The 15,798-nt window shown below is 39.1% G+C and overlaps 1 protein-coding gene across 1 annotated transcript in view; it reads left to right on the top strand.

Moving 5' to 3' along the window:
• LOC147729752 (eosinophil peroxidase-like) overlaps window positions 1-15,571 on the top strand; it is a 38,643-nt gene extending 23,072 nt beyond the window's left edge. Inside the window, exons 9-13 of the mRNA XM_086954640.1 lie at window positions 422-680; window positions 6,012-6,182; window positions 8,253-8,490; window positions 9,874-10,085; window positions 14,012-15,571. Coding sequence (XP_086810766.1) covers window positions 422-680; window positions 6,012-6,182; window positions 8,253-8,490; window positions 9,874-10,085; window positions 14,012-14,034 — 903 coding nt within the window. The 3' untranslated portion in view covers window positions 14,035-15,571. The remainder of the gene's footprint in view (window positions 1-421; window positions 681-6,011; window positions 6,183-8,252; window positions 8,491-9,873; window positions 10,086-14,011) is intronic.
• Window positions 15,572-15,798: the final 227 nt, after the last annotated feature.

Raw genomic sequence — 15,798 nt, 5'->3', positions numbered from 1 at the left:
CAATACTGTGTAACAATGAGAGTGAACCTGTGCTGGTGATACAATACTGTGTAAGAATGAGTGAAGCTGTGCTGGTGATACTCACAGTATTGTAAGTCTGTGCTGGTGACATTATACTGTGTAACGTGAGTGCACAAAGCATGCCAGACCATGAAACCACGAAAGTTGAATCTCACACTAACTTGTCCTCATTGAACAGCAGCGAATGTCAATAAGCTAGGCACTCTAACTCTGTACCACAGGCCTAAAGGGGTCCGTCATAGCTAACCTAATGCATAAACTACCACAGCACCTTTCTGTATTTATGCAGACCAAGATCACCAGACCTATTTAGTCTTTCCATGTGCATATTTCGGCACCACTGTAGGCACAATGCAGTTTCAGATTGGGTAAAACCCTTGTAATGTGTGTTTTCTTCCAGAAAATCACCTACAAAGATTACATCCCCCTTTTGTTGGGCTATGAAGCAGCTGCACGAATTATTGGTACCTACCAGGGATACAATGAGTCCGTGGACCCACGAGTAGCAAACGTGTTCTCCATCGCCTTCCGCTTTGCTCATGCCTCCATCCAGCCCACGATCTACCGCCTGGAGGATGGGTACCGCCCGCTGACTGGGGCAGCTTCTGAAGTTCCACTCCACATGACTTTCTTCAACAGCTGGAGGATTGTTAGGGAAGGTAAGAAAGTACCCCATCTTTCTTGCCAAAACGGCACGTACAACTCCTCCACGCACAGCATACTAGGAGGTAAAGGACAGAGGGTTGCACAGAAAATCCACTGGAAGGCTGCCCACCATATGTCCATGGAGGGTCATGAGCAGGCAGTGATATGTTATTTTGGAGGGCTACACCTATCAATTACAAGTAATTACCAACTTAGTAATGTCGACAAAAATGGTAGCGGAGGCACAGCACTGTCGAACTGAGGCTGCTAAACAAAACCGGCCACAGGAATAAAATTTGTGATGAAGCATCTTGTAGGAGTGGGAAGGTAACTCAAAGACTCCTCTTACATGGCCACTCCCTGTTACAATAATCTTCAATGAGGGGTGGCCATCTCTGGATATGATCTTACAAACACAATGAGCCACATGTACAGGACACTGGCAATGAAGGCTCTGCTCAATTTATCCAGGGGCTTAGCTGCCCAGTTTAGAGCACAGTTTATGGCACACACACTTCCATCCCCAGTACTGAGCCAGCCAAGCTAGCTCCATCAAAAATGGTCATAGTTCAGCGCCCTTTTTGACAGATCAGATGCACCACTGAGTGTTGCAGAGCTAGCATCATGGATCGCTCTTTAAAAGGCTAGTGAACAATCATGAGAACATAATTAAACTTTTGAGAACATAATTAAACTTTTGAGAACATAATTAAACTTTTGAGAACATAATTAAACTTTTGAAAACATTCGTGGAAATTCACCTGAATGCTAGGGAGACATTGTGTGCGGGTATTGACTCCTTGCCTCACTTTTGTGGGTTAAATTTTAAGAATCCATATGCAAATACCACCATCCTACAAAGGTACTGGTGCAATGTCCCCCAGACATTTACTCTAAAAAATGCCTCATCCTAATAGAATCTCAAAATATTGAGTATTATGTTATTGACGTGCAATAATATTGTGTCCGGCATAACAATTACTAAATGTTGTAACATATCGTAAAAGTGAACATATATGGAAAAGTAGATTTACTATTTGATTATTAATTTAGTTTTTCATAGTTAAGGAACACTTCAAAATCTTGTCACAGCTCAACAGGCTATCTGCAACTGAAAAGGTTTTACATAAGTGGCAGACATTTCTTGTGCACAGCTAAGGGTTCACAGTCAGTACTTCAGATGTTTCGTAACTCATAAGCACCCCCTAGTATTTAGAATTTTCAACTTGTTGACTAACCGCATTATCATTTGCTAAGCAGGCATAAGTCTTAATGCTAATTTTTCAGTGTTTTCTCCCACCAGGGCGTCTGTGCTTACTGCAATCATGCACATTTTCCCACTAATGCCTAGTCACTAACAAGCTTCTGCTTCAAATTTCAGTCCCCCGCCTGTTTCCAAAGGATCACTATTCACATTTTAGGAAGAATTAAGCCTAGAGACATCAAGAAGAACTGCATGTGTATTATTCTTGGGTGAGAGTGTAGGCCCAGAATGCAGTGTTTAAGTTATAATTTAACTAGTTGTCCAATGGTCCTCGAAATTCCAAAGTATCTGACTCAGTCATGCCACGTGGATTAGGTCTGTCCACTCCACATGACATCTAGAGAAACGTTATGGTTACTGGTGGAGTATTGTTATGTAGCTCTACGGGTTGGGTTAGGTTCTATACAAGTACTTAATGTGGTGATCCTGAACCGTGGGTTTTTGAATACTTTATGAAAATAACCAAACACTCTAAACCACTGACGGTCAGTATGTAGTCCCTGTCCCATTTAACCCATACCTGTACATCCTGATTTGATCAGTTAGGATATATCACTCTAAAGTTTATAAATAAGAAAACCATCCAGTCTCAGTGTCAGAAAGATCTTTATGGTGCTAGATTTTGATGGTTGGTTATCTGGAAATGCCCTCCAAACTGGTGTGTGTGGTGCTTGACAATCTTACGTAGAAGTGAAAATTACCGAACTGCACCTCCTACAGTAGTCCAGCTTCTCAAACAATGAATACCACTATACAAGTCCCCCTTGTGTCACACTCACCTCTGGTCCTTTACACTGCCCTTACCGCCATGTAGAGCTTGCAGAACTCTTGAGGCCTCCACAATGGTGCGAAGTCAGAACGCAGTGTTTTCTCTTACTAATCTGGACAACCGGTCCCAAGTGTGTCAAAAGAGTCTGACCACTGGATCTCTTGTCAATCTGGAAGAAGAACTGCTATATGGGTCTATTTCTGTGACATTTGTCTAACCTGCTTTCTTTTTCACATTTGCTAAATTATGTAAATAATGGCGTGTTTAATCTCTGAAAGAACCCACACTGTTCCAGATGTTGCAGTTCTGCATGCACACCCCACATTTGCTTCCTAATGGTCCCACACACATTTGTTCATCAACTGAGATTATCAACAGCAGTTGTGACATATAATGCAATAATATTTCCAAGGCTGGCAGGCCATGGCAGTGGAGAGCCCTTTCATGGGGTCAGGAAGGCTGCTCCCCTCCAGAGCTTTGGCACATACCTCTAATAGTTTGTCCAATAACAACTCGATATATGCTTGATAAAACTCGACTTGGGGTCCATCTATACCCAGTCTTCCCAAGTTCATTTTCTCAAGTGTGGATTTTTGATGGAACATCAACTTTATTCTTTGCATAAATTGCATCTCTCTATTATGATCAGGATTAGGATTGGTCACTTTTTGATTTCTCTTTGAATAACCAGAGAAACATCCTCCCAGACATTCTACTCCTGTAAACAATGTCAGTTGGAATGTTATGTATGAACTTGCCAGTTTCATAAAATAATCATTGCAGTTTAGATTGCTATCTTTCAGGCGTTCATGTAATTATAGTCTTTGTACTACTTTCTCCAGGGCGGTTGTCTTCCTCTTAGTCTCATTTATATCTACCTACAGATATTTACTGACCCCATACATTTTCCTAAACACGCTTTGCTAAGTGGAGCTTTCATTGCATTCTACTCGATTGCCCTGTTACAATACATGTGCTCATATTCCTCACTCAATGTAATCTTATATTCACACATTACAATCCGTGCGATCCATTCAGCAAAACATCACAATTCTTCTCTTTTTTTTCCAGGAGGGTCTTTTATGTATTTGATCCAGCTCTTCTAGTTGATTATTTCTAATGTGCTCCATTTGAAAATCTATTTTCAAGTGTAGATAATTTTGTAGTCCGTTTACACATTTTGAAGGTGCTATGGCGGTCTATTAGCTCTCTATCTTTAGACATTGTCATTGCTAAACTCTTTAATCCACATGGATATACAATCATGTCTATGATGCCCCAGAAAACAAATTTGTGAATTTCTATTTTTCCCAGAGGTGCCACAGTCCTAAGACAATACATTTTGACTATTTCTATGTTTACATACAGACCAGCTGCCACAAGTATGATATCCTTGTAATCTAGGAAGATTCCAATCAGAAATTGGTCATATTGTGTTATCATCTTGGGCTTAGAATGCACAAACTGATTCTTCAAATTTCTTATCCTTTTAAAATCAAAGAGTGGCTGATTAAACCGCATTATCTCATTTTATTTGTAGTCTTACTCATACTTAAGTATTTTTTTTAATTCTGTTACTCGTTGTATGTAGATACATGGGATCCTGTCCTTTTAGGAATTCTGAAGTTTCTTCAATAAGGCACTTTGTAATTATTTTAAGCTGTTTTTGGTTCTTTGCCTTTCTATTTGCCTGAGGTCACCAACTTATTTTTTAAGGTTTGTGCTATAGGATATGTTCCTTCGGATTTGTTAATATTTGCCTACTGGCAATTTTGTCCAGAACACTATCAGAACGAAGCTCTCAGTCGATAGAAGAGTTTCTCTCCATGGGTTTAAAATGTACCTTGCTTTTCAATTTCTCATCTTAAGACTCCAATTCTAGGTACTCTGTTAATCCTACTTATTTGAGCTGCAATTTCAAATGTATGTCCTGCTGGTTTATCTAACATGCAAACTGTCTAGCTGTTGTCATTATCTCTCCTAAAGACTACAGTGCCATATATATTGCTTCTAAACAACATGAAGCTACTTAGATAAGGGGTACCTGGCTGGAAAATTGCCTTTTCCTTAAAGGAAAGATTGTAGAGATTTGCCAGACTCAGCGCAAAATATGAGTATATGATTTCCTTCTATCGTAGTTGAAGAAATGTTTTGTTAGCCTTTTTCCGTTGGTTGCATCATGAAAGACATGAGTATGTATTACAATCAAAAGGTTTCCACCTAAATTCCTCTACAGCGGTTAAGGGCGCTCTTTGAAGGAAATCAATATTGAGAGGTTCTATATTGAATTTAATAAAGATCTGTTTCGTAGAGTGAAAGTCAATCCTCTTTTAAAGATTGATTGTATCCCTGGAATCCAGCACACACAGACATTACCATTACAATAGGACCGAGAAAGAAACTCAAAACGTATTAAAAGGTTCTAACAAAGACCCCTTACTGCAGAATATAGGCCGCCCCTGATGAACGCTCTAAATCAGTGTGTGCTAGTTTCAACTTGTTACAGTAGTATTCTTTGACCATATCCTTCCACATACAGCCTGAAGCTCTGATTTAGGTAAGTAGCATGGGTGTAGCACACTTACACCCAGTTGGTGTCAAATATTGGCCCTGGGAATTGCATTGCAATGCTTTTTTATAGTGAGGAGAAATCAACAACCTGAACTTTAAAAAAGACCAAAGGGAGTGAATAAATAAAGTGTAGGTTCGAAGGTGATTCAACATTGATAATTATTCACTAACTTTCCAAGGTTTGTGATTGGCTGCACTGAACGGTTTCAAAATATGCCTTTTCTTGTTTACAACCACAGTGAAACTGCACAATCAGCATTTATTGACCCAGTCAGCGGTTTAAGGGATATTACAAAAACCCAGAAGTTAAAACCATGTATCGGTCCAGTTACAAATGTATGTGTAAACCCAAGTTGAAGAGGGATAATTCAGTACCTCCAAACCATCAGTACCATGGAGTCCAATGCAAAAATTGCAAGTGCTCATGCTTAGCCCAAGCACAAACCATACCTGTGCTCTCTGGCTCTCCAAAAACAAAACTCTATTTTCTGGTGCATGCCCCAAAATTTAGGTTATTAAGTGAGCACATATATTGTGCAAAGTATTTGCAGTATCCAATCAAAGCCATCATGGTAAGCTTACCACTGATAGCAAACCAGAAAGTGTAGCTTTCATTTCCCATCTTACAGGCCACGTCTCAGCTAAACTAGTTTTTTTAAACGTCCTTGCTCACTCAATCTAGTTACATTGTCACAATCGCAGTACAGATGTAGTAATCAAATTAATAATTTTGTTTTGCAGGTGGCATTGACCCTGTCCTCCGTGGCCTCATGTCAAATCGTGCAAAGCTGAACAGGCAGAATCAGATGGTGGTGGATGAACTGCGAGACCGTCTCTTCAAACTATTCAAGAGGATTGGACTTGATCTAGCGGCTATCAACATGCAACGAGGCCGAGATCACGCCATCCCAGGTATGACCCTTTTAAGGTTTGGGCCCCAAAGATCAGAGTGGGGAAACACTTGTATCCCAGGTAAGGAGCTAGATGGAAGAGAATAAAGCTTCACAGACAAAGGACTAAAAGACAGAGAACATGAATTCTAGGTAAAGGAAACAAAGGGTAGAGAGAATACGGCTTCACAGGTAAGAAACCAGGGAAGGGGGAGAAAGATTCCTAAACTCGAGCCTTCAGTCATTAAACCATAAGATAGAGAGCTAAGCCTTCTAGGTAAGTAGCCTAGGGTAGAACATGGTTTTCAGGTTAAACTCTGGGGAAGCTCTTCTCCAGAGTAAGCACTCATTTGTAGATGTGCCTTCAACAGACGTGTTCAGCTGCAAGTAAAGGCTTTTACCTAAAAATGTTGTTGTCAGTGTAGAAGGTGGCAGCAGCAGGTGGTGACATTTCAGCTAGGTTGGGGTGCAGTACTGCTACTTATACCGGCCTCTTACTGCATCAAGTAAAGTAGAGCATTCAGTGCGGTTGTTTTCTAACCAGGTTTAGAAAACAATCTGAGTGAACAGCACATTTTTACAGCAATATTTTTTAAAATAAAACTGTGCCTATTAGAAAATTATTAAATACCCAGCAGTAATACGGTCTGCCCAGCTCAACATTATTTTTGCCAGAAGTAAAACAGTGCTTTTCAGATAGTGTTGCTACCCATCAAAATGTGAGCATCAAAACAGAACATATAAAATACTTTACCAGGGTATTTATCAATAAATACTTGGGAATTACTCTAATGTTGTAGGCTTATGCAATAACTTTAGGGTGCTGCGCTAATATCCCCAGGCAATTTTTGCAAATGATGCTCGTTATGCCATCCTGCCAGTTACTGCTCAAAAATGCCAGTGTGATTTACAAATATACCAGAAGGCTGGTCAGGTTCTGCAGTTGACTACTCAAACTTGCCAGTGTTCTTCTAAAGGTGCCAGCCAGTCATGGGTGAGACTTAAATTAATATGGGAGGCTCAGTTCTCCAATAGGGTTTCTTAACAATGCCCGGGCTTTTCAATGTGCCATATAGTGTTCATGGTACATAGGTTTTCTTTCTTGGTTCCCTTTTCATTTTCCTCACACTAGTAGGCACAGCCCACCACTTCACTGTACAGTCAAAGCATGAACACAGTTTTATTACAGTTTTTAAATAAGTCTTACTTACTGTTTTTAACTAATGTTTAACTTAGTATGTACAGGGTTTCAAACCCTGTTCAGGTTACTGATATATGGTTTGCACATTTTGGAAGGAACTACTTCCTTTGATTTCATAAAAGGAAACTAATGGGGACACCTAAAGAGGTTGAATGTGATGCAGTTTTTTTCACCAGAAAGTATTTTCATACTAGAAAAACAGCCCTAAATGGGGTTAAGGTAATTACATTTAAAAAGCAAGCTGAGGTCTCTAACCTTTAGTGATCTCCTACGGTGGTTATGAAAGATGGATTTAAGATGGTTAGCACCAAGATATTTAACAAACAGCCTGACATATGCAAAGGACAGAGCCACTAAATCAAAGAAGAAACTTTAATATTTCGATATATGGGCAAGAATCAACAATTGAAGTGAGAAAATTAAGAAACATGTACCCGGTTTGGTATTTGGTCAGTAAGTCATTTCGCACTATGGGCTTCAGAATGAACACATAAGACAGGGGATCTAAGATTTTACATTGGCACTCCTTTATTACAGAATTATATCCCTTCAGCCAGTCCACGCTTTTATCTATATGCACCTTTCATCCTGGGACATGTGGTTTCAATTTAAAAGTTGATTGTAAAGTGTGAAATTAAAAATAATGCAGAATTCAACTTTTTGTTTGCTAAGAAGCCAAATCAAATTAAAGGTGTCATTCATGACATGAGAACAATTTCCAGCTGTGCCCCTAGCACAACAATGCAATGGTATGTTGACCATCACTAGTGATTTTGGAAGTTTCTTTCAAACTTCCCACCACCCAATACAAATTTAACTGATTGCGGTTTCAGGGTATAAATTGGAAAATTACATTATTCTCACCACTCTATTGTCTATCCCTCACAATAGATTACGGTGCTTGGCGGCGTTTTTGTGGACTCTCTGAGCCACAAAATCTGGCAGAACTCCAAAGAGTCCTGAATAATGGTGACCTTGCCAGAAAGTTGATAGACCTCTATGGGACTCCCAAAAATATTGATATTTGGCTTGGAGGAGTGGCAGAACCTTTTGTTCCTGGTGGGAAAATTGGACCTCTTCTAGCCTGCATCATTGGAAACCAGTTCCGTGTGGCCCGGGATGGTGACCGGTAAGTGCATCACTTTTTAGAATATTTTGAATGTTTGTGTGAAGAGATAGCTGAACTCCCTGTAAACAAACAACCCCCATGTCATTCTCAGGAAGTACTGGCTCTTGATCTGTGGTGAGAGACCCTTGTGGACATTTTTGAGATGGCTAGGTGTATTTGGGAACAGATTGTGTACCTCTCTATAAGAAGACACTGTCTTTGGGACTATAGCCTGGATCTGTGTCTGTTGGCATACACCCTTTTATGTTTGTATCTGTAAAGAGAATTCCCCATCAGGTGTCTGTTGGGGTAGACCTCTTTGGATATATAGCTGTCGGCTAAATACCCTTCAGATTTTTGTCTGTTGGGATAAAACTCTTTAGATATATGTGTATATATGTATGTAAAGAGTCCCTTTCAGGCCTGTTTCTGTTGAGATAGACATCTTTAGGTTCATTTGTGTGAGGAGCGTTCCCTTAAGGCTTATATCTGTCAGGATAGACCTCCTTAGATCTGTTTGTGTCCTTTAAAGACATGTGGGTGATCAATGATTGCCAATGACAAAGGAGAATAAACACATGCTTACAAAATGACATAGCAGTTAAACACTGTTCATAACAGATTCTGCAAACCTCTGGTTCTTACCGTCCTGACCTCTGTTTGTGTAGCAGTTAACACCATCGATGCTAGTGTTTTCCTCCTGTGCTGATTTCTTGGGTTTCCCATCTTTCATGACGAGCTCAGCTCGTCATGAGTGTATGGAGGTGTACATCATGACGAGCTGAGCTCGTCATGAGCGTCCAAGGAGTTAAAGTGCAACTTCCAGAACCAGACACTAACCCAATTGAACTATGTCTAAAAGCGCAGTTTTGAAAAAAGATGGGGTCCGACGTTCTAGGGACTCATTTTGTAAGCTCATCTCTAGTCCAGTATTGGAATGGGGTGATCAGGCAAAACTCTGCTGAGAACTTTACCATTTGATCTGACATTTCCCAGCTGTACAATAATGCTAGGTGTTGATAGCAGGAGCATATCACCCACACCATAAAAGGGGTTTACTCAAGTGCAAGATTACAGTTATGGGTAATACTGTGCATGAGAAAAGGCATTAATGCTTCAAAGTGATCTTTTGTGAATTGCTTGCAGCAATAAATTTGGCCATGTGCTTTTGCAAGTTACTAACATGTGGAAGTGGTTTCTGGTTCAGGCATAGGCTACCTGGATGTGCATATTATCATTCAGTGCAAATTCTAGGTTTGGAGTTTACTTCGTGTAATCCTCGTGGACTAGCAGGAATGTGATAATGGCAGTTGTAGCCGATAGCACTGGTGTGAAATGTCTCTGAAATGTGCCTCATATGGTAAGCAGGCCTTCACCATATGTGCTGCTTTCTTTCCTACACAGGTTTTATTATGAGAGTCCCGGTGTTTTCAGCAGTGCCCAACGACGCTCTCTGGAAAGGATCACACTGGCGCGAGTCATCTGTGACAACACAGCTATCACGGAAGTGCCAAGAAATGTCTTTATGGCAAACAGTTACCCACGAGATTTTGTGCGTTGCAACCAGATTCCTGCCCTAGACTTAAGTCCCTGGAGGAGCCGAGGCACTGAGCCTGGTACGTTCACGACGATACATAATCTTTGTGATTTTCTTCCCAGAGGTTTGCAAGCTGTCTCTACAATAGGGGATTCTTGCAGATTACCCAACTGGTGCTGCATGGCACTGGCAACAGAATCCCAGATATTACTCTTTTGCTGGTGAGGGTTTGGATACTAAGTGGAAGATAGTCCTAGTATTACTGGAGTGTCCCAAGGTGTATAAGAGATGGAAGACACCACTCTTTCCATGTTGACTGAGTTCACTAATTCCTCGAATCCAGACAAATGCCGGAGTACTCCATTACCTCTTTGCCTGTCCTCCGGTCCCAGGCCTCCCTACTAGTGTAGAGGCCCCATCCCAGACCGTTTGCCCAAAGTCTGAAAAAACATACTAAGCACAGAATGATCCTTTCTCTAATTTACATTGCTATGGGGTATAAATACCCCCTCCCTTCCAAGACTTCCAGTTCCAGGTTAGACGCTTTTTCTGTTTTAATGTATGTGCTTATATTTCATCTCACTCTGCTGATACATTTTCAGTGCAGTCCTCCGATACTGTTCCCACTCATGTGCTGGGCGAGGGAAGGGAGCTAGTTCTGGTCTCCGAATGTGCTGCTTGGAAGCCACTGAGGTCAGCAGTCCCATCGCTTAGCGGTGTAGAAAGGGTAACACAAGGTTTTTTGTTCATTTTCTCATTTTGAGAGAATAGTCGGTACCGAGCAACCCATATTAAAAAAATACACTTCTGCTAGTGCAATTTTTTTATTTGCAGTTGTGAAGGTCAGAAAGTTACTTTCTCTACATTTTCGATGCCTAATTCCACATATACGTAACTTGGTGATCTAGATCTTCACGGTACATAGATGTGGAGTTAAGATTATTAGATACTTACCTTTGTCTCTGAACTTACCTTTTGGTACTTTGGCATATTGTTATAAAATATTCTGTCCCATCGATTTTGGAATACGATATTCACAGCCAGTCGTATGTTCCACTACCAATAAGGAATCTAGACAAAGTTTTCTACCACTCACATTTCTGTTCACATCGAAACCCTGTCTCTTATCTGCATTCAGTTTCACACATGCTAAAAAATGTAAGTGGTTCCTACAAACACAGCAACTAGAACAAATGAAAACCTATAAATATCTTTTATGTAATATTTGATTAGAAGGACTCCTTGAAGCAGCATAGGATGGATTTACAGAGGAAAGGAAACTCCTTACTCTTGGCATTCCGTTCATTAGAGGTCACTAGGAGGCCCAAGCCACCAACAACTAAATCTGCAAAACATTTATGAACTCATGTATTGAAGTGAAACAATACGGGTCGAGATGCAGTAACATTAAATAGAACTGTCGCTAAAATATTTTGATCTTTTTAACCTTCAATGCAATTTTTCGCCAGGTCAAATCAAATTAGACTTTGGTCCGCTAAACAATTTTTGCACAAAAAGGATAGCTCGTCAAAATCTGGAACAGAATAAAATCAAATATTTCAAATCAGTTTAACCAAACTTTTTGGCATGAAGTTCAAACAAATCCGTAGACAACAATATGGAAGTATTTAATTGAGGTACTAGAAGATTTGTCAATTCATTCTTTATAGGAAAAGCCTCTGGCTCCAGCAATGTTTAAAAATAAAAAGCATCAAATGTTTTAACAAAAAATATTTCAATACTAAAGGATAAGGATTTATTTGCACCTAGGTCGCATGCCTGGATGGTTATAAATGAATTTAAAATGCTTAAATCACAGTACTATTTAGAGTTTGCTGCAAAAAAGCAGGTTCACAAGAGTACGATTTGGAATACTTCCAGGCCTTGCACACGCAATACACTGGTTGCAATAAACAAGACCAACCTCTTATAGGCTGGGTGAACTTGGTAAAGAGAAACATCATTCATTTAATCTGTACAATCCTAGTCTTATTGGAAATAAGTTGGAGGTTATGTAGGCTACCATTTAATCAGCTAGCCATTTGTTCATGCAGACAAGCTGTGATAACAGGCTTTAAATCATCTGATACAGCACTGAAATGTATATTTGTAAAATTCAGGAGGGCAGTGGAAATGAAAATGGCTTATTATTATTATTATTATTATTATTATTATTATTATTATTATTATTATTATTATTATTATTATTATTATTATTATTATTATTATTATTATTATTATTATTATTATTATTATTATTATTATTATTATTATTATTATTATTATTATTATTATTATTATTATTATTATTATTATTATTATTATTATTATTATTATTATTATTATTATTATTATTATTATTATTATTATTATTATTATTATTATTATTATTATTATTATTATTATTATTATTATTATTATTATTATTATTATTATTATTATTATTATTATTATTATTATTATTATTATTATTATTATTATTATTATTATTATTATTATTATTATTATTATTATTATTATTATTATTATTATTATTATTATTATTATTATTATTATTATTATTATTATTATTATTATTATTATTATTATTATTATTATTATTATTATTATTATTATTATTATTATTATTATTATTATTATTATTATTATTATTATTATTATTATTATTATTATTATTATTATTATTCCTAAGAGACATGACTGAGGACTGAGTTAACGGGAGGAGCATAAGGGCTAGGGGAAAAGATGTGTTTTTAATCGTTTCCTGAAACGGAGGTAGTGGGGTTCCAGACGAAGATCTCGTGGGAGGGAGTTCCAAAGACGGGCCGCATGAACCGCGAACCGTCTTCCTCCTGATCGTGCTTTCCTAAACCTTGGGGCATTGATAAGGTTTTCTGCATTAGAGCGAAGGGTTCTTGTGGCTATGTAAGGGGTAATGAAGTTTCGGAGAATTGGAGGGCCTTGGTTATTCAGGGTTTTGTGCACCAAACACAGGGCTTTAAATTTAATTCTCTCCCTTATGGGGAGCCAATGCAGGAGTTTGAGGGCAGGCTTGGCCGAAGATCTGGCCGGGGTGTTGGTAATGATCCGAGCAGCGGTGTTCTGGATCCTCTGCAATTTAGTCAATGTTGCTTCCGGTGCACCCAAATAGATCGCATTACTATAGTCCAGTCTAGATATAATAAGACCCTGGACTAAAAGTTTTTGCGATTTCGGAGGAAGAAGGGGCAGGACTTTCCTCAAGGATTTAAGCAGACCGAAACAGGTCCCTACGACCTTTTTTGCTTGTGGGGCGAAGGAGAGCTCCGAGTCGATCCAGACACCCAAGCTTTTTACCTCTGTCTTTGGGTCTGGGGGGGGACCTAGACATGTTGGCCACATGTCCAACGGAAATGAGGTTCCTTTTGGGCCGAGTACAAGGACCTCGGTTTTTGCCCCGTTTAATTTTAGCGCTGATGTATTCATCCAGTGATGGACCTGCGTGAGGCAGTTAAGGAGATCGGCTTTCTGTTGTTGAGGGTGGGACAACGACACCACTACCACTACTACGTGATTACACTTCCAGCCCTAGCAATGAATGTTTCCTTAATTAATATAATGTAGAAATATGTAAGGTCGGTTTCTGATCAATGTAAATATGTAGTTATTTTAATAACATTCAGATATTTTATAATTATGGCTAAATTGATTTCCCTCATGATTTTATTCCTTTTTTAATATTGTAAGATTTTAATTAATCAACAATAAACTACTATTACTACTACCACACATGCTATCTTCCTCTTACATGCCCACCTTTACATTCAGGCATATGGTGTATCCTACTTTTGCTTGCCATCCTTCCCACGCCAGACTCCTGTCCTACTCAGACCTAGAGTATGTTGATCGCACTTACCTTCCACTCACACACTCCCCTCATTTCGTAAACTTACCTACCTCCCCATTCATTTAGCATTGGTGGCATGTTGCCTCATTTCTCCAGTAACACATTTTTTTCTTCCTCAGAACATGAAGAATCCGCTTTGTAAGGAGCCAGCGATATCCAGAACGAAGCCCACAAGACATTGAGCTTTTATTGTGAACCAGGAAATCTTACCTTTGATCCTACATCTTCCTGTCATTGGTTCTCTACCTCTGAGTGACAGTGCTCTTAATTACATCGGGGGAAACTTCAACTTGCAATATAAGCACCATTTGTAATGTTCCTTGGAGAGACCATTATCCTAAAATCCTACAACTTAACTCCAGTGTCTGGAGAGATTTTCTCTTGAGAGCCACACTTACTCTCATGTATGGTGAGGCCTTCACCAAGATCCCAAAAATGTATGGAGAGTTTTACTACTGTAATTCTATCCTTAGTCCCAGTATATACTTACGCCTTTATCATATGCTCATGCCGTCATCAAAGTGGATGGAGAAACCTTCTGCTTGAGATTCTACACTTAACCCTAGTACATGGAGAGACCTTCCTCAAATCACACAGCTATTTCCAGTGCTTGGAGGGGCCTTTTGTACTGAGATCCTATCCGAGTATATGGAGAGCCCTTCATCCTCCGATCCTACACCTAATACTATTGTTTGGAAAGCAATCCATTCTAAAATCCTTAACCCAAATCCTGGAGAGGTGACCCCTTCTTTCTGAGACCGTACACCTAATGATAGTGCCTAGTGAGTGCTTCTTCATCCTGAAATCCTACACCTAATCCTAGTGCTTGGAAAGAACTTCACTCTGAGATCCCACACCAAATCCTAAAGGGTGGAGAGTTCTTCTTTATGAAATCCTGCACTCAATCCTAGTGTTTGGGTGACATTCATCCTTAAATACTGCACCCCATTGAAGTGTATATAGAGACTTTTATCCACTGGGCCGACATGGAGTTATTGGTTACTGAAACAAGATATACTCCAGTCTACTCTAGTTAGAAATGTCAAGCCTGAGATTTTAGGATCAGTCTTAGTCCCTGGAGAGATATTAATAATGTAATACAATTCTAGACTATACTGTTGAATTGATAGACCTTTGCCATGAGAGACTATTTAAAGTCCTTTCCTTTGTGAGACTACCATGTATCAGTCCTAGGCCTCAATCTGTCCATGTGTCTCATAATCCATTCAGCAACAAGATTCCTCTTAACTCCACCTGAGAACCTCTGCATCACTTGTGTAAGCGGTGGATCACAGTGTGTGGTCGCATGTAGAATCTAAAAGTAAATGAATCATGAAGGACAAAAGAGCATCTAGAAGACCCTCAGATAGGCTCGAGGAAAAGTCTCTCTCAGATTTTTACATATCATGAAGTCAGAAGATCCTGCAAGCCTGTCCCTACTACTGTGATCATGAAGGACATATGGTTTCATAAAGCATATATTCTTCTTCCTTGCAATTGTTTATGTGGTATTTGCACAAGATAAAGCTGGAAGCGTTCTTCCCTGTATTTATAGTTGTCTGCTCAGCTAATTGTCTTGCAGTATATTCAGCGCCAACTATCCAAATAATCCTATTCCAAGTCAATCAAATTAATGTTATTTTTGTTACTAATAAATATGCTTATGCTTATTGAGTCAATCTTTTCTACTTCTATTTTAACACTTCTTCATGGCATTAATACTCTGGGGGGGGGGGGGGAAACTATTTTCTACGAGACATGGGATAATGTAAGGACCGTTGCTTGTCTTGTTGTGTGCTTGCCAATAGATTGGCTGGGGAGAACTTTATTTATTTACTTGAGTTTTATATTGCGCTCGCTAAAACCAGAGTTATCAGAGCGCTTCACATGAGAATTAGCTAGGTTA

This window comes from Lissotriton vulgaris, chromosome 2_1 (genome assembly GCF_964263255.1).
Source record: "Lissotriton vulgaris chromosome 2_1, aLisVul1.2, whole genome shotgun sequence".
Classification (NCBI taxonomy): domain Eukaryota; kingdom Metazoa; phylum Chordata; class Amphibia; order Caudata; family Salamandridae; genus Lissotriton; species Lissotriton vulgaris.
The sequence above is the reverse complement of the archived record's forward strand: the minus strand, read 5'-3'. Positions and strand labels throughout refer to the sequence as shown.